The sequence below is a fragment of the Brienomyrus brachyistius genome, chromosome 9 (assembly GCF_023856365.1).
Source record: "Brienomyrus brachyistius isolate T26 chromosome 9, BBRACH_0.4, whole genome shotgun sequence".
Lineage (NCBI taxonomy): Eukaryota > Metazoa > Chordata > Actinopteri > Osteoglossiformes > Mormyridae > Brienomyrus > Brienomyrus brachyistius.
In genome coordinates this window covers 20,181,097-20,204,493 of record NC_064541.1, presented here as the reverse complement: position 1 = coordinate 20,204,493, position 23,397 = coordinate 20,181,097, and the positions used below count along the sequence as shown (strand labels likewise).

General features: G+C 45.9%; 1 protein-coding gene across 25 annotated transcripts in view; it reads right to left on the bottom strand.

Annotated features, from left to right (window-relative positions):
- The window catches only part of abcb5 (ATP-binding cassette, sub-family B (MDR/TAP), member 5), a 137,834-nt gene that overhangs the window by 45,785 nt on the left and 68,652 nt on the right, over window positions 1-23,397 (bottom strand). For 3 of the 25 annotated variants that reach the window (XM_049025349.1, XM_049025386.1, XM_049025398.1), the window contains 6 exons: window positions 21,617-21,757; window positions 21,354-21,510; window positions 20,892-21,089; window positions 20,515-20,721; window positions 19,182-19,328; window positions 17,654-19,023 (listed from right to left, as the gene is read on the bottom strand). In XM_049025349.1, coding sequence (XP_048881306.1) covers window positions 18,826-19,023; window positions 19,182-19,328; window positions 20,515-20,721; window positions 20,892-21,089; window positions 21,354-21,510; window positions 21,617-21,757 — 1,048 coding nt within the window. In that variant the 3' untranslated portion in view covers window positions 17,654-18,825. Of the gene's footprint in view, window positions 1-1,074; window positions 1,159-1,275; window positions 1,354-3,217; window positions 3,367-4,318; window positions 4,445-5,460; window positions 5,572-5,661; window positions 5,776-5,994; window positions 6,173-6,536; window positions 6,662-6,818; window positions 6,991-10,664; window positions 10,857-10,958; window positions 11,044-11,239; window positions 11,391-11,498; window positions 11,554-12,311; window positions 12,448-12,614; window positions 12,703-15,014; window positions 15,081-17,653; window positions 19,024-19,181; window positions 19,329-20,514; window positions 20,722-20,891; window positions 21,090-21,353; window positions 21,511-21,616; window positions 21,758-23,397 lie in introns of those variants that run through there. The other 22 variants (XM_049025374.1, XM_049025372.1, XM_049025370.1 and 19 more) reach the window with 22 other exon arrangements.

The following is a 23,397-nucleotide window of genomic DNA, read 5'->3' as shown; positions in this document are numbered from 1 at the left end:
GCATGACTGATGTTTACAGTGCGGATCATTGACACTGGGTCTGTCAAAATGGGAAATTTAATTCTGCTAAACCTAGTCAACGCATGTGGAATTAAATTATATTAGTTTTGACACTGATGTGACCTAATTACATGTTTATTAAGACTTACAATCGGGACGCTCTGTGACTGAGTGTGAGGGACATGACAAGGCTACATACAGTAAGTTAATCACACATACACACTGCTGGATGTTTTATGGTAGGACACTGAGCTTGATAATTTGGCCATCAGCCTTAAAGGCATCTTCTGCAAATTTAATACCTACAGCAAATTTACGACAATTATAACATTACTTTCCCTGGTTTTATTTTATGACCTTTTAAGACTTTTTAAGGAGTCTTAAAAGGAGTCTTATTAAGACTATTCTTTAACATTCACTGCTAACTATACATGTGCCTTACCTGTCCAGAATGTTCTGGGGCATTCTGGCCGGTAGAAGCATGGCCGCCAGTGGCCCTCATCTGTATGAAGTTGGCTCCCGAGAGGAAAGGCATGCAGACGAGTACGAGGAGTGTAAGTTGCCAGCAGAAGATGAAGGCCACGACGATGGCGATGGTCAGAGAGCATATGGTGTTTGTGACCAGGCCTAGTCTGGATCCTGCTACCTGGCAGAGAGAAAGAGTTTCCTAGTTTCCACCAAGCCTGAGCTGGAGCTGATGCCAGTGCTGGGCTGGTTCTCGATTGGTGCCTTTTGAGAACCGGCCCGAGTTTCCACTGGTTTAGAAAAAGAATGGAAATGAGAGTAGAGAACTGAGGCAAAATATTTTGCTTTTATGTGTATTTTTTACTTTCATTAATACAATGCAATATTAGAATGTTAGTGTTAATACTTGTGTTGTATTTCCCTATTGTCATGTGTACCTTTACCTGAAGAGAAAACACATGCACTAACTCACAAAGGTGCTGGCTAGCTAAGTCTTCTCAGAACCCACATGATATGGTACCATAGCATCTGGACTAATCAGTCAAATTATTCCACAATCACTCAGCGTAATCCCACAAGTACCAAATGGGCACTGAAAATAAATTTTACCCCTTTGACCAGCGACGTATCGGTTGCCAGTTTAGTAGTTAAAACTCCCACAGCATTTCTGCTGTCGTCAAACCAGCCGATTTCCTGAAGGAGACAAAGTCAGAACAAGCTCCAGTGCACGTCTGTGTTCAAGTTCCAGTTTTCCAGGAATTTCTGTGACTTTTCATTACTCATCAGATGCATTTAAAAATGCAGCCTTACCTGCCCCATCATGGCTCTGAAACACTGACTTCTCAGTCTCATTGTCAGAAGTTCTCCTGATTTGCCAAACATGTAACCCTGAAATTTTGGAGAAATAGGGAATGAGGCAGCTGTTCAGCAAGTCCTTTTTAACAGGCAGTGTCACTGGAAGTAATGAAAGTGACTGATGTATGTGCAGGCTAACTGCAAAGACTTCTTAAAATTTAGACATATTAACATTTTAAAACATCAAATGCTAATTAGCTACATATGAAGCAGATAGAATGTGTATCTAAAGGCTATGTGATGGACCTGTACGAAGTAGATCACGAACGCGACTACAGCAATCAGAAGTAAAAGCAATGAAAGCATTTGGGTTTTCTGCCGTTTCACGTCCGGGTCGGTTTCAGCAAAGACCTGCAGTGGTAGAACAGAATGAGCATGACATCTCATGTATTTACTCCACCATGATGATCAGTGACATATTCTTCTGGAAGTCAGGAAGTTACTCACGCCAAGTATTTTTGCAAAGATAACAGCGACGCAGGGATAGACGGCCCCGCCCACCAAACTGGCAAGCACCCCAATCAGCAAGTAAGGCCACTCCGGCTTATTCAAAGCTAAAATCCGTTTGAATGGAATTTCTGGGAGCTTCTCTTCCTCCTACAAGAAAGAAAAAATGAATCCACATTTAAATGGGCAGATTAAAATCTGTGTTTTGTCTGGACAGAAAAACACTGCTAACGTGTTTTTAAAAACCTTGATTCATCTTGCAGGATTCCACTGAATAAGTCAGGTACCTTGACTTACATTAAGTATACCTTATTCTCCTTATCTGCAGGTTTCTTGAGGAACTTCTTCTTCTTCTTCTTGGAAGATCTCCGCCGGAGGCTGCCTGTACGCCTCAGAGAGACGTTCTGGGATGAGCCTTGTTCTTCTACATCATTGTGTAGAATTTCTGCATAGACCGGGTCCTCCTCAAAGGACTCCTCCTCCACGTCCTCATCACACGAGTCGTCTTCGCTTGACTCACTTCTATCTTCTGTTTTACCTGAATTCTGTAAAATGGCCGCAGTAGTTAAGGTTAGCATATGAATTTTGGAGGAGACTAAGCTACGCAACATTTCTTGGAACAAGTCAAGGATATGGTAATATTGAACTGCATTTTCAGCTGGTAGTTTGCGGTGATTTATTTCATGAATATGACAACATTGATGTTATTATATGATAACATGGAGCTTGAATCTTGGTAGCTACCTGCTCCATGACTAATGAGTAGTAGACCCCCTTCAAGGCCATGAGCTGGCTGTGGGTTCCTTGCTCAGTCACCACACCATCACTGAAGCCCACGATGATGTCGGCCGTCTTGATAGTTGACAGGCGGTGAGCGATGATTATTGTCGTCCTACCGGCCCGTGCCTTTATACGACAGTCTAGGTCATTATCAAATAATGTAATGTTTAACCAAATTAGTTATTACAGGTATTTGTTTGCATCATTACCTCAATGTGAATGGATTTATAAAATTTTTCCACCATCTGCCCCTGTCATATTAGCTACATTCTTAGTTGTGTATAATGCTAACTGGAGACAAGAAACTGGAGACATGGTCAGTGTTTGATCATTCTTATCATTTTTGTTGTAGATCATCGGTCTAATGATGACTCTAACAATCTTCCTTCAATGCATGTTCTGTCAGAATTCCATTCCATGTTGCTCTTGGGAAGGGGTGGACTGGCAACAAAAAGCAACTAACAATCGGGGGGGCGGGCGGGGGGATTACCTCTTGATATATTCTGCCAATTGTGACCCCCACTGAAATAAAACATTATTCATTGCTCATCTCCTGTGATCCACCTGGAGACAAGCCAAGATTGATGGATGGGCTGGGCATCCATGGTGTATAAGCTCATTAATGCCAGGAAAGAGGAGGAGAGACCTGCCCTCAACTTGACCGGCTCACCTGGAAAGTTCCCAAATTTCCTCATGGTCAATCCACACATGCTGTAGGGGCTGCAGGCTTCTCTGAGTGACACATTTAGCAAAAAGTACCAAAAATGTAGTGTTGAGGCACTCGACAGAATTCAAGCCAGTTTGGGCTGCCATGCCACAGAGAGCTAATACAATACACTGTGGAAAGAATCCAGATTCCCTATTGTTGGAGCCGGTGATGAGTTCCTCGGTGGGGAGGTCATGTCCAATCATAGTTAAAATAGCTCTGAGAATCAGTAACCTCAAAACCCTGGTAAAACTGATAGAACCCCACTCTCCAAGTCTGGCCTGCCCAGCCCTACCTTATCTAGGGCAGCCTGAACAATAGACTCGCTCTGAGTGTCCAGAGCGGAGGTGGCCTCATCCAGCAGCAGGATTTTGGGATTTTTCACTAGGGCTCTGGCGATGGCGATCCTCTGCTTCTGCCCCCCACTCAGCTGGGCCCCTCGTTCCCCGACCATCGTGTTCATCTTCTATGAGAAATGAAACACGAGCAGGTCATTGTATTAAGCTGTGGCAAACATCTTTTGTTATCACCTGCTCTATCAAACCCGGGAACCATCTGGTGCTATCTGAACTATGCAATCTATACAATAAAAAAAGTTTTCAACATCACAGAAATAGATCCTGGCTTTTGCTAATAAAAATCCAATAACAAGTCTGTGACCATACATCAGGAAGTTCAGATATAAACTCGTAGGCGTTGGCTTCCTTCACGGCACGCTCGATGTCCTCGTCCGTGGCGTTCTCCCAGCCGTAGCGGATGTTTTCAGCAATCGTGGTTGCGAAGAGCACAGGCTCCTGGCTGACGATGCCGATGTTCTCCCTCAGCCATTTCACATTGAGCGTGCGGATGTCATGTCCGTCCAGAGTGATCTGCAGTCCAGCCGCCGAGAGACACTCTTATTAATCGCTGTGAGAACTAAGGCGAATGTGCGAGAACATTGTCATTAAAGGAAATATCCTGCTTCTTCTCCATATGATGCAGAACTCAGTGCCTTTGCTGGCCTGTCGGCCACAAAGCCTTGGTGGCCATGATGTGTTTCTTTCAGAGTAGGACCGGCATTCACACCTCTCCAGCATCTGGGTCGTAGAAGCGCTGCAGAAGCTGGATGGTGGTGCTCTTTCCACAGCCACTGGCTCCCACTAGGGCAATGGTCTTTCCACGAGGGACCACCAGATTCACACCCTGCAGGATCTAGTGGGGGAATTAAAGAGATCATCACCATCATCACCAGTTTCCCCAGTTAAATTTAGCATCATTGCCCATTGTATCCTCACGTTCCAGGTGCCAGAATCCACTTCAGCTTCCCCCATATTGTTACCCACCCATTTCTGTTCCCTCCTTCACCTTGATTGATTCATTGTGTCCAGCTGTGTCAGGTCTTGCTCTGCTTTGCCCAGTTCCTCCCAGTCCCTCCTTGTGAGTCTCTTACCGCTTTGTCATTCATTTGTGCATGTATTATAGTTCTTCCTTGCTGTGTTTTGACGTTTGATTCGCCTTCCCGTTCACAGTTCTGCATAGTCCTTTTGCCTGATTGCCATGCCTGTTTCTAATTTTGTGTATGCCTTGTGCTTTTGTACCTTTGCTCTTCTTTGTACCAGCTTTGGTTTATAGCAGTAAACCTTTTTGAAGTCTTTACTTGTCTGCTCGTGACAATATTCTCCTAATTCCGTTTTATTTACTTAGATGTTTGCGTGCAAAGTGACACAGAGTTGATAAACCACAGTCACAGCATCAACCTGTCCGTTCACGGACAAATACATCCATGGCAAGACTCATCTCTGTTCATGATAAATCACTATGTAGGCTATGGTTTTGCACACCATGTCTGTGCTGAAAACTGCATTTTCATCTTAATGTCCATCAGAATGTGCATTGATGTTGACCGCTGCCCTGGAGCAAATTGGGCTTCAGGGCCGAAAGACGAAATCCCCCCGAATACAGGCACAGCAGCCTATGCTGCTGAGTCACACACTACCCCTTAGTTGTATGGAATAAAACTTACCTCTCTGGGGTTGAAATGTGTGAAACTACCATGGTGTATTACTGCTCATGCCCTGCCACAATATCTTGCATACATGAATGTTTAGTATTTAATAAATACATTTTAGGCCATTTGGTTTTTGCATCAAAATGTCGCTCCGTGTTTTGGTCATGGGAGTTTGTAAAGAGAAGCTTTCTTCTGCACACAAAACTACATCAGCACCTACTTTCACATCCTTCCTGGACGGGTAACTGAAGTGAATGTTCTTGAACTCTATGTCTCCTTTCACCGTTTCTGGCTTGTGGCCTTCCTTCGAGCTGCTGTCAATCGGACGCGGCTGGAACACAAAGGGTCAGTTTGCATCAAAAAAGTACAGGCTGCCTGTTAATTAGCCAAAGTGACTGTAGCATCAGGCTAATATTGATACCAGGTCAATGGTCTTGTAGATCTCATAGGCCGCCCCACGGGCCTTGGCTATGCTCTCCAAGTATGGAGTTGCTCGACCCAAAGATGATGTTCCGATCATTACAGCAGAAAACACCTGGAAAATGAAAATGAACATTATTATTAAAATATGTGAAATTCAGTAGATTGCAATAAGTCTAGAATGCCAAATACAAATGCATGTACTAAAATACCAAACTACAGAGTAAGAAATGAGCATATTTCTTAATATATATTGAATAGAGAATTTATAAGCCTGCACACACACAACTATGATACACTGTTACTGCATGAGAGATAGTCAATGACGGCTTACAGTGAGAACCCGTCCGATGGAGTAGTTTTCAGGTTCGTCGACTGTAAGCTTTGTTCCATACCAAAAGGCCAGGGCGTATGTCGACAACATAAAGAACTGACTGAGTCCCAACGCCGCATTGGTTGCAACAGCCTTCTTCACACCTAAATTTCTAGCCTCCTCCAAGTTACATTCGTACCTAAAAGAGAATGGAATAGCATTGTTTACTCCTGTATACTACAAGCTGCTGCTCACATCTCCTCTGACAAATATGTTTATCTATTTCTCTGAAAGAAATGCAGCTGCCATGTCAGCCGATTTGTACTTTGCAATCTCACATCAGCATCGTGCTCTGACTGTAACCTGTTTCAGCAGAGCAAAGTCACAGTGAAAGAGGAGATGACATTCGGGAGCTGTAACACAGATAACGGGGTCCAACCTACATCCCTGGAATTTCACACAATATAAATAAACCTTTAATGCTACTGTTGAGGACACATTTTATTTTTTACATGTTTACATTTCCCAGTGGGGCATCGGTAGCTTTGGAGAGTGAGACGTACTTCTCCACTGCTTTCTTCTGCCCATTGAAAGCCACGACTGTCCTGATAGCCACAAGAATTTCCTCAGCAACTGCCCCAGCCTTGGCATATGCTGACAGCTCCTTACTCGTCAAGGAGGCGATGATCTGAAAAGAGCACAGAACACTCAACAGTGTTACTCAAAGGTATTGTGAGACCACAGGGGATGAACACAGGTTCTTCAGTGTCTGCCTTCCTACATTCCTTAATATTTAATATATAATCTCTTTGGACAATCATCATGAGAAGGTTGGTTCATCCTACCTTGGACCAGACTGCAGCAGATCCAGCATGAAGAGGACTGACTGCTAGGATGACAAGGGTCAGCTTCCAACCTTTGATGAACCCAATGATGATGCTAGCAATGAATGTGCATAAATACTGCACAAATAAACAGATCTTGTCTCCCAGCCCATCGTTGATTGTGTTAATATCACTAAATGACAATAAAATGGCAAAAAAAAACAAAACAAATGGCAATAAATTCCAAAGTAGGAAAATTATCCTGGGTATCTCTAGTTCTATTTCTAGTTCTATGATGCCATGTATACATATGCTATTTTTGAACTATTTTTAATAGTTCAGTGTTCTCATTATGAAGAAAAGAGAGTTAGCAATAACATATTTTTACAAGAAAATATGATTAAACAGTTCTTGAATATATGTCCATCTTCTAACTACATGTCCTGGTCAGGATTGAGGGGAGGGTCCGGTGCCTATTTAAGGCAGCAGAGGGCTCACCTCCAGTACACCCTAGATGGTCATGCACTGTAATATGAGAACATAACAGCAGCCTATTCCATTGCAAGGGTACATAGAGGGGTCGCTCAGACCACTGCAAGGGCACCTTATAGGACACTGCATCACATTCTCTCCACTATATGGGCACTTCATAACGGCACCCTTACATGTCACCTCTCTGATGGGGAAGGAGCCTGAGCTTGTGAAGTTCCGGCTAGATATAGTCGGACTCACCTCGACGCACGGCTTGGGTTCTGGAACCAGTCTCCTTGAGGGGGGTTGGACCCTTTTCCACTCTGGAGTTGCCCACGGGGAGAGGTGCCGAGCGGGCGTGGGCATACTTATTGCCCCCAGACTGGGTGCCTGTACATTGAGGTTTACCACAGTGGATGAGAGGGTAGCCTCCCTTCGCCTTCGGGTGGGGGGACGAATCCTGACTGTTGTTTGCGCTTATGCGCCAAAAGGCAGTTCAGAATACCCACCCTTTTTGGAGTCCTTGGAAGGGGTGTTGGAAAGCGCTCCTCCTGGGGACTCTCTTATTCTGCTAGGGGACTTCAATTATTGGGAGGAACGACTCCCCTGATCTGAACCCGAGCGGTGTTTTGTTATTGGACTTCTGTGCTCGTCACGGATTGTCCATAATGAACACCATGTTTAAGCATAAGGGTGTCCATATGTGAACTTGGTACCAGGACACCCTAGGCCGCAGTTTGATGATCGACTTTGTAGTTGTGTCGTCAGACTTGCAGCCGCATGTCTTGGACACTCGGGTAAAGAGAGGGGCGGAGTTGTCAACCGATCACTACCTGGTGGTGGGTTGGCTCTGCTGGTGGGGGAGGAAGCCGGCCAGGCCTGGCAGGCCCAAGCGTATAGTGAGGGTCTGCTGGGAACATCTGGCGGAATCCCCTGTCAGGAGGAGTTTCAACTCCTACCTCCGGCAGAACTTCTCCCATGTCCCGGGGGAGGCGGGGGACATTGACTCCGAATGGGCCATGTTCCATGCCTCCATTCTGGAGGCAGCTGACCGGAGCTGCGGCCGTAAGGTGGTTGGTGCCTGTCGCGGCTGCAATCCCCGAACCTGCTGGTGGACACCGGTGGTAAGGGATGCCGTCAAGCTGAAGAAGGAGTCCTATCGAGCCTTTTTGGCCTGTGGGACTCCAGACGCAGCTGACGGCTACCGGCAGGCCAAACGGGATGCGGCTTTGGCAGTTGCTGAGGCAAAAACTCGGGTGTGGGAGGAGTTTGGCGAAGCCATGGAGAACAACTTCCGGACGGCTTCGAGGAGATTCTGGTCCACCATTCAGTGGCTCAGGGTGGGAAAGTGGTGCAGCATCAACACTATTTATGGTGGGGATGGTGCGCTGCTGACCTCAACTTGGGACGTTTTGGGTCGGTGGAAGGAATACTTCGAAGACCTCCTCAGTCCCACCGACACGCCTTCCGATATGGAAGCAGAGTGTGGGGACTTGGGGGTGGACTCGCCTATCTCTGGGGCGGAGATCGCTGAGGTGGTCAAAAAGCTCCTCGGTGGCCGGGCCCCGGGGGTGGATGAGATTCGCCCGGAGTTCCTCAAGGCACTGGATGCTGTGGGGCTGTCCTGGTTGACACGCATCTGCGGCATCGCATGGACATCGGGGGCAGTGCCTCTGGACTTGCAGACCGGGGTGGTGGTCCCCCTCTTTAAGAAGTGCTCCAACTACAGGGGGATCACACTCCTCAGCCTCCCTGGTAAGGTCTATTCGGTGGTCTTGGAGTGGAGGGTCTGCCGGATTGTCGAACCTCGGATTCAGGAGGAGCAGTGTGGTTTTTGCCCTGGCCGTGGAACAGTGGACCAGCTCTATACTCTCAGCAGGGTTTTGGAGGGTTCATGGGAGTTTGCCCGACCAGTCTACATGTGTTTTGTGGACTTGGAGAAGGCATTCGACCGTGTCCCTCGGGGAGTCCTGTGGGGAGTGCTCCGGGAGTATGGGGTACCGGGCTCCCTTTTAAGGGCGGTTCGGTCCCTGTATGACCGGTGCCAGAGTTTGGTTCGCATGGGCGGCGATAAGTTGGACTCGTTTCCGGTGAGGGTTGGACTCCGTCAGGGCTGCCCTTTGTCACCGATTCTGTTCATAGCTTTAATGGACAGAATTTCTAGGCGCAGCCAGGGCGTTGAGGGTGTCCGGTTCGGTGACCTCTGGATTATGTCTCTGCTTTTTGCAGATGATGTCGTTCTGTTGGTCTCTTCGGACCGTGACCTTCAGCTCTCACTGGAGCAGTTCGCAGCCGAGTGTGAAGCGGCTGGGATGAGAATCAGCACCTTCAAATCCGAGACCATGGTTCTCAGCCGGAAAAGGGTAGAATGCTCTCTCCGGGTTGGGGATGTGGTCCTCCCCCAAGTGGAGGAGTTTAAGTATCTCGGGATCTTGTTTACGAGTGGGGGAACAATGGAGCGGGAGATCGACAGGCGGATCAGTGCGGCGTCAGCAGTGATGCGGGCGCTGCATTGGTCTGTCATGGTGAAGAAAGAGCTGAGCCAAAAGGCGAAGCTCTCGATTTACCAGTCAATCTACATTCCTACCCTCACCTATGGTCATGAGCTATGGGTAGTGACCGAAACAACGAGATCGCGGGTACAAGCGGCCGAAATGAGTTTCTTCCGCAGGGTGGCTGGGCTCTCCCTTAGAGACAGGGTGAGGAGTTCAATTATTCGGGAGGGACTCAGAGTAGAGCCGCTGCTCCTCCGCATCGAGAAGAGCCAGATGAGGTGGCTCGGGCATCTGATTAGGTTGCCTCCGGGACGCCTCCCTGCGGAGGTGTTCCAAGCATGTCCCACTGGGAGGAGACCCCGGGGAAGACCCAGGACACGCTGGAGAGACTCTCGGCTGGCCTGGGAACGCCTCGGGATCCCCCCAGAGGAGCTGGATGAAGTGGCCGGGGAGAGGGAAGTCTGGGCCTCCCTGCTGAGACTGCTGCCCCCGCGACCCGATCCCGGATTAAGCGGAAGATGATGGATGGATGGATGGATGGATGGATGAATGGATGGATGGATGGATGGATGGAAGGATCGATGGGTAACGAGAGGGGCAATTTAGATCACTGCAAGGGAACCTTATAGGACACTGCATCACATTCTCTCTACTATATGGGCACTTCATAACAGCACTCTTTTCCATTAAAAGGGTACTCATAGAGGTCGTTAGACCACTGCAAGGGAACCTTATAGGGCATTGCATCACATTCTCTCCACTATATGGGCACTTCATAACAATTCTCAACCTGTGGGTCGAGACTCAAATTTGGGTCCTGGCAATTACCCCCTTTTCGCTGTATTATAATTAATCTGTCCACCCAATACATACCACCAGCCTAGTATCCAGATATACTCACTCTGTCAGTCTGGTAATTAGCACTCCGATCTGATGTGTGTCAAACCATCCCATTTGCTGGTGGATCACTGAATGGAAGTATCTCTCACGGATCCTTTTTGTCTGTCTGGTAGCTGCCAGCAGGAAAAGCGTGACTTGAAAAGTTCCAAGAAAGAGTACTGCTACTCCAGTCCCCACAAAGTAATAGGCACGACTGTGAATGGAATATGCAACAAAGTTTTATATTACGTCTGTGAATATCCTTCACCTGACAGTAGCTCTGAATGCACAAATAAGATTCATCAAGGACACTTACTTGGTCATTAAAGTTTCGATATCCACTCCAGGCATGGTAGGACAATTGGCAGAGCTGGCATAACTGGGAGTAACGTTGCCTAAGGCTGAAAGAAGACAAACAGATATTGGGCATCACGTTCGGCATAAAAACCATGACATTACTCATTGAAACAAAAATGTCTGCAGCCAGTATAAGAGTGGAACACAAGGAAAATGTCAAATTCACTCAGGAATCAATATTCTTCATCCATGCATGCATCATCAGCTGTGGCCTACAGGCAGGTTCCTATAAATTCTCACCTGAAAGGTTTAATGGTTGACTGCTCTCGACAAAGCTGTCCGTCATCTTCCCAAAAACCAAACTCATGAGTGGCAGAGCGACCCCATTGGCAGCGGCGCAGAGTAACCCCACAATAATTAAAATAATATCCAGAGGTTTGGCAAAGCGGTACTGTGGTAAAGTAGAAGATAAAATATATTATTACAGACATTCTTTTTCTTTTTTCTGAAATATCCATTTTACATAATATCATAGAATCCCACAGAATTGTTTGCTTACTAATTGGAAAAATCCAACCAGCTTCACTGGTTCCTTTGGTTCCTTTCTTTTTCTTCTAGAGGAAGAAAGGAGGAGAACGTTACAAAGCAACGAAGGAAATAGGCCTCATTCCTCTCCACCTATACATGCAGTATATGGGCAGATGGCTAAGTGAAGGGAACACCAGCATAAAGCGACTGATGGGTCTCTGGACCAGCATGACCTGACAGAATACCTCCATACAGACCCTAGTCTGCATCTGAGAATCATACATCCATGAGCTGACAGAATACCTCCATACAGACCCTAGTCTGCATCTGAGAATCATACATCCATGAGCTGACAGAATACCTCCATACAGACCCTAGTCTGCATCTGAGAATCATACATCCATGAGCTGACAGAATACCTCCATACAGACCCTAGTCTGTATCTGAGAATCATATATCCATGAGCTGACAGAATACCTCCATATAGACCCTAGTCTGTATCTGAGATTCATACATCCATGAGCTGACAGAATACCTCCATACAGATCCTAGTCTGCATCTGAGAATCGTACATCCATGAGCTGACAGAATACCTCCATATAGACCCTAGTCTGTATCTGAGATTCATACAACCATGAGAAACTCAACCATTTACTGTTTGGTGACTTAATTCTGTGTCGAATAATGAACAACTGCAAAATCTCTCTCTTTAAATGGGCTACGATCCACTGACTCATTTTTTTTCCCAAACCTGAGACATTCTCACAATAGCACTTGTGAAGCTCTCAAACAGCTGATTAACTGCAACCTCAGAGATTGTCAGGAATTGTCCGTCTCCGTGTACCTAAACAATCCCTTTTTATTTGACGCCGGAGTTGGCTCCTCCGGAGGTGGGGGGTCCATCTCATCCTCTCTGCGTTTCTCGTCTTCCACAAACCCATCGTTGATATAGGAATTCGCGTACAGCGCGTCCTGAGAAACTAAAAAGGGGAATCAGCATGTTTTTCAATAACCACATACCTTGTCAATCACAGATCCAGGCAACTTCAAAATTAATTACTCTGTTAACCCATTAAAATATTACAGACACAGGCGATCAACATTTTCAGATCATTGTGTATTTTGTAAATCAAAGTAAAAAAAATACCTTCTCCGGACATTGTGTCTGGTACAGCTTCTTCCTCCGTAATGTGGCTTTTTTCCTTTTATCTTTGTAATTAAACCCCTGAAATCGACTGACAGAGGAAACATATTTGTTCTTGGGGAGCAAACGGCAACCCTTACATCTGTACGTCGCTGGGGGTGCTTTTCTGCAATTGAAACTAACTCCATTAGAACATCGGTCACTGAAACCGAAAAAATAAATCCGTAGGAAATCTGCTATAGTAGGTTTTAATTTTTAAATTTAAATACTGAAAGTCCTTGACATACTGACATTATACATAGAGCGATTGTAATGTCAGTCGGATTTCATGTGGTGAAAAAATCATTACTGTAAAACTAAAATGATCTGAATTCTAGGATCAACCCACGTAAAGCATCCATTCCAGACAACACACCTGGTCGTGCTCTGAAGGACTGTGCTGAGGATCTCAAGGATGTCCTCGCTGATGCCTTTAACTTCTCCCTGGACCGAGCTGTAGTTTCCACGCACTTTAAAGTCACAACTATAATTCCTGTCCCTAAGACGCCCCTCCCATCCAGCTATAATGACCTCCACCATCATGAAGTGCTTTGAGTGGCTGGTCACGTAGAACATTAAGTCCATTCTTCCCCCCTCCTATGGCCCATTTCAGTTTGCATACAGGACAAACAGGTCCACAGAAGATGCCATTACCGCTACTCTCCATCCAGCCCTCACCCACTTTGACGAAAAGAACTCCTACGTGCGAATGCTGTTCCTAGATTTCAGTTCAGCAGCCAATACAATCATTCCCCAGCAGCTAATACAGAAACTCAGTCTCTTGGGACTCGAGACCCGCTTCTGTAACTGGGTGTTGCACTTTCTTACAGGGAGGCTACAAAATGTCGCAAGTCAGCAGTAACATCTGTAAGACCATCATACGGGCTCCACAACGGCGTGCGCTCAGCCCGCTGCTTTTTATCCTGCTGTCCCACCAACCTACAACTCCAACCACATTGTCAAGTTCGCAGATGATAAAGCTGTGGTCGACCTCATCACCAACAATGACGACGCCAACTACAGGAATGAGGCGAGCCAACTAGTCCAGTGGTGCAAAGACAACAATCTCTTCCTGAACGTGGGCAAGACCAAAGAGATGGTTGATTTCAGGAGAGGTGATTCACAGCACCCCCACCTGACCATCGACGGTGCAGCTGTGGAGAGGGTGAGTAGCAACACGTTCCTGGGGACAGACATCTCTGAGGACCTCTCCTGGTCAGACAACACCACATCATTGGCCAAGAAAGTTCAAACCCGCCTCTACTTCCTACGTAAACTGGGGAGAGCACGAGTCCCACCCCCCATCATGTGCTGCATCCTCACCTGCTGCATCCCTGTGTGGTACAGAGGCTGCACTGCATCCTGCAGGAAATCCCTGCAAAGCATAGTGGATGCAGCCAGCAAGATGATCGGTGCCCCACTGTCCTCCCTCATTTTCTACTCCCGCCATTCCTGGTGACTCCTCTCCCTCTTCAGCCTCCTCGCCTCAGGGAAAAGGTACCGGAGCCTCCAGGCCCACTCCACAAGACTGTCCAAAACCTTCATGCACTAAGCCAGTGATTCCCAACCGGGGGTATGCGTACCCCTAGTGGTACGCGAGCACATTACAGGGGGTACGTGGAAAAAAATTTTATATTTAATTTCCCTGATGATGGGTAAATATTATCAGCCATTCCATTAGCTGTGCCCTGGTATAGAAAGAAAATCTATCTGGGATGTGTTGCTTAATGAATTAAATGTTCAAGTTATGGAGATTTAATAAAATGTTTTAAATTTGATAATCAGTTGTACGTTCTACTTTTATTGAATCATCAACACATTTGACAAAGGGGGTACTTGTGGTATGAGAAAATCTCTCAGGGGGTACACAATTCAAAAAAGGTTGGGAAACACTGCACTAAGCTGTCAGAATACTGAACTCTGCCCACTACCACCTCCCCCTCCCCTTGCCCCCTGCCCCTGGACCGTGACAAGACAGTCGCTACCTCCCAAGTACCCTACCGTAACTGCTACCATATAAAGACTCAATATTACATCTGCTGCTAACGTCTTTCTACACATCTCATAAGCTGCTCTAAAGTGCACATCCCCACATGACATCACTGTTACTGGCCTTTCGCTGTTTTTGCGCTGCTGACTATTGCATATCGTGCAGGGGTTTCCTATTCTTAGTACTGTTTGTATTTATCTTTATCTTATATGTTTATACTTTTTATACTTTTATACTTTATATTGTACTACAAAGATGAGAGAGAAACAGCATTTCGATTCTCTTGTATGTTATGGACATATAGAGATTGACAATAAAAGGCTATTTCACTTGATTTGATTTTATAAGACAAGTGGAAAAGTATGAAAACTTACACAGAACGGCGACGGATGACCGGTGTTGCAGGCAGCGAAATTTCACAGTACGAAGCGTCGTTTCTAAGGTTTGACAATAACACTGGGAAATCGCGGATGTAATATATATACTGCTGTCCTCTGACATCACATTCTTACTGTATTGTCGTGGGTCTTTTACTAATAGAATCACAGCTGTCCCTTCACCTACGTGTGAAGGCCAATACTAATACTAATTAATATTCAGATATGAGGTGTGAACTGGCCGAGGTATGCGAACTCTAAGCACCTTAATCCGAAGCTGCTCTTGCACCACAGTGAATCTTAACCATTTTATAATTTTTATTCACTCGCTTTATTTAAATACATTTGTGCAATTACATTTGACAAATTATGTCCCGAGCTGTTATTTTTATATTCACTTAACCAGATTTAGATTAAAACTACAAGAGTATAATTCCATATTATTTACCGTATGAATTTTGAATATATAAAGAAAATGAGTAATAATTCAGAGCCATAAGTAATATAGTGGATTTACGTTACTTTCTTAGATGAACCGATATTTCACATCCCATTTTCGCTGTGTGTGTTGTTTGCATTTCCTCGTTGTTTCCACACGCAGTTAGACTAACAGACGTAAATAAATGCCTGTAGTGGGCGACGGTACGTGCCATGTAAAGGACCGGCAGCTGCCCCCCCTAAATTAGAGACTCCACAATTTATAAAGGGGATGTTTAAAAAAAAATATGCCTATCAATTCACCAATTCCTCTAGCAAGACACGCGTATATGTTGTGTGTTTTGTGACAATATTCAATAAATGAATATGTCATTTGAAAATGTATTTAAATTATTTTTTAAAGTGTCATTTAAATGACTATTGATACATTTGTAATTTGAATCATTATTTAAAAAATCATTTAAATCGCTGTTTGGTTGATTATTTAAATTGCAATTTAAATGATACCAGCAATCAGTAAAATTACCTGTCAAAGTTACAAAGTCACCCATTAAACTCATCGTGAGGGCTGTAAACATATAGTATGTGGCGGGTTTCTCGAAAGCGATCGATCTTAACAAATAACGAAAAAGATAACGAACTACGAAAGTAAAGTACCAGTGAGGTTTGCGTGCGTTTACAAGAATCCTTTGTTATTCTAGAATCAACGAACGAACCTTAAGTAGTACCCCCAATTGGAAACCCGTTTCCGCCATCTAGAGTACAAAAAAAACACATTTATCTCAGAATTCTAACTTAGTAAGTCGAAATTCTGACGTTTGTATCTCAGAATTCTGACTTAAGTCGCAATTCTGAGTACATATTAAACCGAAATTCAGTATTTTTCGGCCATTCAGGCAGGATGCTGTTTTCGCACATACCCCAAACACGCATTATTCACATACTGTCATCTACTGGAAAGTAGTTCGGATTTCATGTTACTGTAGCTCGCTATTGTGTGAAAGCAGTAAAATAGGGTGACGATGGTGCTGCCTTCATTGCCTTGGTTTGGGTAATTCGGTTATTCTTGTGATGCCAGTGTTTGCCTTGGACTAGTAGTAGCTTTAAATCACAATTAACTAAAATACATGTTTAATATTTTAATCACTGTAATTTGAACCTACATTTTGTGCAATGTCACGATTGATAGGATCTGTAGCGGACAATAATATATCTACCGTTAATGTAATAATTACTGCTGATAACGTAATAATTTTTCCGCTATTATGTTTAATAAAAGTCTATAATTATGTGTTACTTTTTTGATTCAGAAACGTTAGTATTGTATTGTTGAGTTAGACCTTCCTGTTAATCGGCTTTTATTTCATTGTGAACGGAAAAGCTATTATGAACATGTCATTACATTAACGGTAAGTATTACATTACTGGCTGCTACAGGGTCTAATGCACGAAGCATTAACGTCGGATATGACTGAACCACAGCTGATTTCGTTTTATACCTGCTTAACGTTTACAGGAAACTGTAATTTTCGATGTAGACTAGCTACCATTCAGACGTACAACTGAAAATATTAAAATGCCCAGACAGAGCGGACAGCCATTGTAGCCTTCGCTGCTGTCTGCTACCGTACGGGCGGTACATTGAACGATTAAAGCTGGAGCAGAAGTGATGGATCGATGCGGCTACTTTCTGTTTGATAGAAAAGAACTTAGAATTACGAGAAATGAAGTAAGAATTGCGAGGGGGGAAAAAATCACGACTTCGATGTAATAATTCGGAATTCTGGGATATTAAGTCAGAAGTTCGAGCTTGGAAGTCAGGACTCCGAGATAAACGTGTTTTTTTCTACTCCAGTTGGTAGATTTGGACACAGACCATGTGCATCTGTAGATCTGCAGGAACCCACCAGTGGCGTAGAAGCAGAGAGCTGTGAGAAGCTGCCCGGTGCACTGAGGGTAAAATCCTGCTGTGTTCATTTCCGCTCTTTATTTCAGCCCAGGCCAGCCTGGAATCCTCTCCGAATTGTTCATTACCGAGATGGAAGGGATTCATGACTAGCCACAAAAGGACCTTTTCTTCCAGGATGGCACGGTCTCAAATGCTGTCTTCTGTTGACTTGCACAATTCTCTGACATTGCTGGTCATGAGGGGTGATTCACCTTCCCAATTCAAAAGAGGTGACTGAACACATAGCAAGTTTAGTTTATGGTTAGTTTATTGTGTAGCCTAGCAGGGTTGTTCAGGATATATGAATTGTGCCTCATTCCATTCATCAGTTGGATTTTGAACTGGCTTGGTCACACCTTATAAGATGCTGAATTGGAATGACAGTAAGAAGAATGGGAATTCAGTTCTATTCAAAGCAATTCAATGCAATCATACAAAACAAGAATGTCATCTAATCTAGCAAAACATAAATACATAATAGATTTACAGTCAGGACCATAAATATTTGGACACTGACACAAGTTTTACTATTTTACCTGTTTACTGAAATATATTCCAATTGAAGTTATACAATGGGCATGCGCATAAAGTGCAGACTCTCAGATCCACATTCAAACTGGATGAAGGGTTTAGGAGTTTCAGCTCGTTAACATGTGACACCATCTTTTTAAAGGGGCCAAAATAATTGGACAACTCACTCAAAAGCTATTTCATGGACAGGTGTGGGCAATTCCTCCATTCTTTCATTATCAATGAAGCAGATTAAAGGTCTGTAGTTGATCTGAGGTGTCTTGTTTGCATCTTGAAGATTGAGGTGTGAACATACAACATGCGGTTAAAGGAACTCAGTATGCAGGTAAAACAGGCCATCCTTAGGCTGCGAAAACAGACAAAAACAAATCGAGAAATTGCCACATTAGGAGTGGCAAAATCGACAGTTTGGTACATCCTGATAAAGAAAGAAAGCATTGGTGAACTCAGTAATGCAAAAAGTCCTGGACGTCCACGGACAACAATGGTGGATAATCGCAGAGGTAGGCGTATCAATCAGCGGGTTAGGCCTCAAGAAGGTCACATGATCAAATCGCAGGACGGCTCTTGGGCCTTGAGCAATTGCATGAAGAGCACTGGCCAGTGACCGATCCTGCAGTGTCACCCTTAAGCTTTCTGTCACCTGTGTGTGTGTCTCATGGAGAGAAGCATAGATTTTGGTATGTGAGGGAAGGACATTTCTCTACCGACAATGTGGGGGTACCGTCTGTCTTCAGGGAGGCAGGAGGGTTTGTAGTGTGTGTCTCTCTTATCATGAACCATTGTATTTAACTTACATTTTTTATATAATAGTCTTCATGGCAGTCCACTCATAAGTATGAGTTGTATGAGTCTGTAAGTCAGGGAATGCCTGTATCTTGAATCATTGTCTCAGTGAGACACCTGGGCATTTACTAGGGCATAATAGGCCCCTTCCCTCTGCATGAGTTGGCTGTGCGTTCCTTGTTCGACCACCCTTCCATTCTGGATGACGGCGATGATGTCTGCGTTCTGGATGGTGGACAGACGGTGGGCGATGACCACACAGGTGCGACCGAGCCGCGCCTTGTCCAGGGCCTGCTGCACGATCTGCTCAGTGGACAGACAGCAGCTTTGTGTGAGATGCGGGATTCTCAAATCTCAGTAGGCCGCTAATGGGAGGTTTACTCAACAACATTTTGTGCCATAAAACTAATGCATTTAATACACCACTGGGCATTCTTCCAAAATGTGTAAATGAGTCTGACCTTTTCGCTCTCGGTGTCCAGTGCGGAAGTGGCCTCGTCCAGCAGCAACACCTTTGGATGACGCACCAGTGCCCGGGCGATGGCAATCCTCTGCTTCTGCCCCCCAGACAGCTGGGCACCTTTGTCCCCCACTCTGGTGTTGTATGTCTGTCAACCGAATATACATACAAATTTTTGCAATGTTTATTCATTTCAAAATGGACTGTTTAACCTCAACTGCAATAAACTGAGAAACCAGGACATACTGTCTGTTCTTTGTCTTTAAGATGAGGTTTACGTCCATTATAGATCTAATTATGTGTGGGTTTAAACCGGATTTTGTATTTTTCTCAGAGAAATGATACACTTGTTTATATAGGTGTCATGCGTCCAACCCCAGTATCTGACCCCAGTTATCCTTCCCAGATCATCTTCACCTGTATATCGAAAACACCTGTTACTCAATCCTACACAAGCTGTTAAATATCCCCTAGACTTCTCAGTAGACTGTGAAGTAGTTTGAGCTATGCTCCTTACTAAGCAGATTCTTTGTCATCTGTGTTCTCTGAGCTGATCTCTGTTACTTGTGTTCAGTAAAGACACCCCACCCAGCAGATGAAGCACCATGAAATGCGGTGAAGTTCTGTGTTCTGATTGTGTTCTGTCCCAGTACAGTTTTGGTTGGTTTGCCGGATTATAGACCCTGAGTTTTGGATATCAATTTCAATTGTTGGAAAAATAATCAACCACGATTCACCCCACACCTGGACCTGGATCTTAATTTTCTTTATTCTGGGGGGGCGGTGACACAGTGGTGCACAACTGCCTCACACCTCTGAGATGAGGGTTCAAGTCCCCACCCCATGTCGTCGTGGGGTTTCCTCTGGGTTCTCCGGTCTCCTTCCCCCCCCCCCCCCCCCCCTTATATTTTGGCCGATACGTTACAAGGATTTGGGTAACTTCTCTGTAGAAATGAACAGGATACAGCTGATATTGGGGTGGTTCAGCCGGCTAACCCTTGTTGACTGTGATTAGAAAGCTGTCAGTTTGAATCTTGACAAAACAGACGTGTGCCCACTGGGCCCTTAAACCCTCCCAGCGCCGTTAGCAGTGCACACTGGCTGACCCCCAAGGTCACCCCCAAGCTTTCTGTCACCTGTATCTATGTCTCATGGAGAGCAACATGGGGTAGGTGAAAAGAGCATTTTCCCATGGCCGTTAATAAAGTACCACTATTTCTATTTTATATCGCTTTTAGTAGTTTGAGCCATAAAAGAATTTTTCCAGCTGGATACAGTTACATGGCCAAAGTTGAGGAACCCAAATAACTTTCCCCACTGAATAAAATCCATACCTCTGGAAGACTCTGGATAAAGGTATGGATATTGGCACTCTTGGCTGCTTCCTCAATCTCCGTCTGGGAGACGTCACGGCTGTTGTCGCCATACTGGATGTTCTCAGCAATGCTGCAGTCAAACAGGATGGGCTCCTGAGAGACCAGGCCCAGCTGAGAACGCAGCCAGGCCAGGTTCAGAGACTTGATGTCGTGCCCATCCAGAGACTGAACAAGGGAAAGGAACAGGGTCATGTATGTTACGTATTGGGTTGTCTACAGCTGAAAATGCCAGAAGGTGATATTTAGAGTGCAGTGTTAATGTGGTAGACATGTCAAACTGGCCCCAGTACTACTCCAGAATGTGGGAAACGGGCCACATGTCTTGACTGCCTCACCACGTGTCCAGAAGCGACGTCGTAGAAACGCTCCAGCAGCTGGATAGAAGTGCTTTTCCCACAGCCACTCCCACCAACCAGGGCCAGAGTCTGGCCCGAGCTTACAGACACATTCAGGCCTTGCAGCACATTCACGTTCCGCCTGGTTGGGTACATGAAGTGGACGTCATGGAACTCAATGTTCCCCGTGCAGGTTCCCTGGGTGAAGGATACATCATCCAAGTGACAAACTCATAGATTTGTGTCTAACCATTTTTGCACAATAATGGTCTTTTCCATCCATGTATTTTCCTGAAGCTTATCCAGTACAGGATCACGATGGGGCCTGGAGCTTATTCCAGCCAGCAAAGGGCATAAAACAAGAGTATCCCCTGGATGGGATGCCAGTCATTTATCAAATATAAATATGATGATAATAACAGTCACATTCTAAGGAATCATAAGTCCTGGTCTACAACTTACAGGCATGTCGCCCTTCTCACTGTAACTGTCGATCTCAGGCTTCCTGTCCAGCAAGGTTAATATTCGCTGTGCAGATGCCTTTGCTTTTGCAAAATCCGGAGCAAAACTGGAGGACTGTCCAACATTTACGGCAGTAAAGACAATGACGGAGTACACACTGGGGAGAGCGCCAAGCACAGCCAGTCATGCACCATCCATCAGGTAAAGCAAGACAGCATTGACACCACTCTGGATTTTCCTCGATATGTAAATTAAAGACTTACAGAAAAACATTCTCATACTGCGTGTAGCAATGCGCTATAAGCCATGCGCCAAAACGGAAAATCGCAGCGTTGACAAAGAACCGGGTTGCTTGGGCAAGGGCGTAGGTCAATCCATACATAGGGGCTCTACATAGAGCAGTCCTGAAACAGTGGAATTACGTATTATTTTCAAAAATGATTAATATAAATAATATCATCCATTCATCCATCCATCCATCCATAATCCAAGGTCAGGTCGTGGGGGCAGCAGTCTCAGCAGGGAGGCCCAGACTTCCCTCTCCCCGGCAACTTCATTCAGCTCCTCTGGGGGGATCCCGAGGCGTTCCCAAGCCAGCCGAGAGACATAGTCCCTCCAGCGTGTCCTGGGTCTTCCCCGGGGCCTCCCCCCAGTGGGACATGCCCAGAACACCTCACCAGGGAGGCGTCCAGGGGGCATCCTAATTAGATGCCAGAGCCACCTCATCTGGTTCCTCTCAATGCGGAGGAGAAGCGGCTCTACTCTGAGTCCCTCCCGAATGACTGAGCTCTAAGGGAGAGCCCAGCCACCCTGTGGTGGAAACCCATTTCGGCTGCTTGCACTCGCGATCTTGTTCTTTCGGTCACTACCCATAGCTCGTGACCATAGGTGAGGGTAGGAACGTAGATCGACTGGTAAATCGAGAGTTTTGCCTTTTGGCTCAGCTCTTTCTTCACCATGACAGACCAATGCAGTGCCCGCATCACTGCTGACGCCGCACCAATACGCCTGTCGATCTCCAGCTCCATTGTTCCCTCACTCGTGAACAAGACCCCGAGAAACGTAAACTCCTCCACTAGGAAGAGGACCCCATCCCCAACCCAGAGAGAGCATTCTACCCTTTTCTGGCTGAGGACCATGGTCTCGGATTTGGAGGTGCTGATTCTCATCCCAGCCGTTTCACACTCAGCTGCGAACTGTCCCAGTGAGAGCCGAAGGTCACGGTCTGATGAAGCCAACAGAACCACATCATCTGCAAAAAGCAGAGACCTAATCCTGAGGTCACCGAACCGGACACCCTCAACGCCCTGGCTGCGCCTAGAAATTCTGTCCATAAAAACTATGAACAGAATCGGTGACAAAGGGCAGCCCTGACGGAGTCCGACCCTTGGTGCATAAGCACAAACAATAGTCAGGACCTCTCCCCCCACCTGAAGGTGAAGGGAGGCTACCCTCTCGTCCACTGCGGTAAACCCCAACGTACAGGCACCCAGCCAGGGGGCAATACTGTAAGTATGCCCACTCCCGCTCGGCGCCTCTCCCCGTGGGCAACTCCAGAGTGGAAAAGGGTCCAACTCCCCTCAAGGAGACTGGTTCCAGAGCCCAAGCCGTACGTTGAGGTGAGCCCGACTATATCTAGCCGGAACTTCACAACCTCGCGCACCAGCTCAGGCTCCTTCCCCATCAGAGAGGTGACATTCCATGTCCCTAGAGCTAGCTTCTGCAGCCGAGGATCGGACCGCCAGGGTCCCCGCCTTTGGCTGCTGCCCAACTCACATTGCACCCGACCCCTATGGCCTCTCCTATAGGTGGTGAGCCTATTGGAGGGGGAACCCACGTGCCTTGTTCGGGCTGTGCCCGACCAGGCCCCATGGGTGTAGGCCTGGCCACCAGGCGCTCGCCATCAAGCCCCACCCCCAGGCCTGACTCCAGGGGGGGGCCCTGGTGACCCGCGTCTGGGCAAGGGAAACCGCGGTTTCAAAATGTTGTCCATCATTAGGGGTTTTGTGAGCCGTATTTCGTCTGGTTCCTCACCGGACCTCTT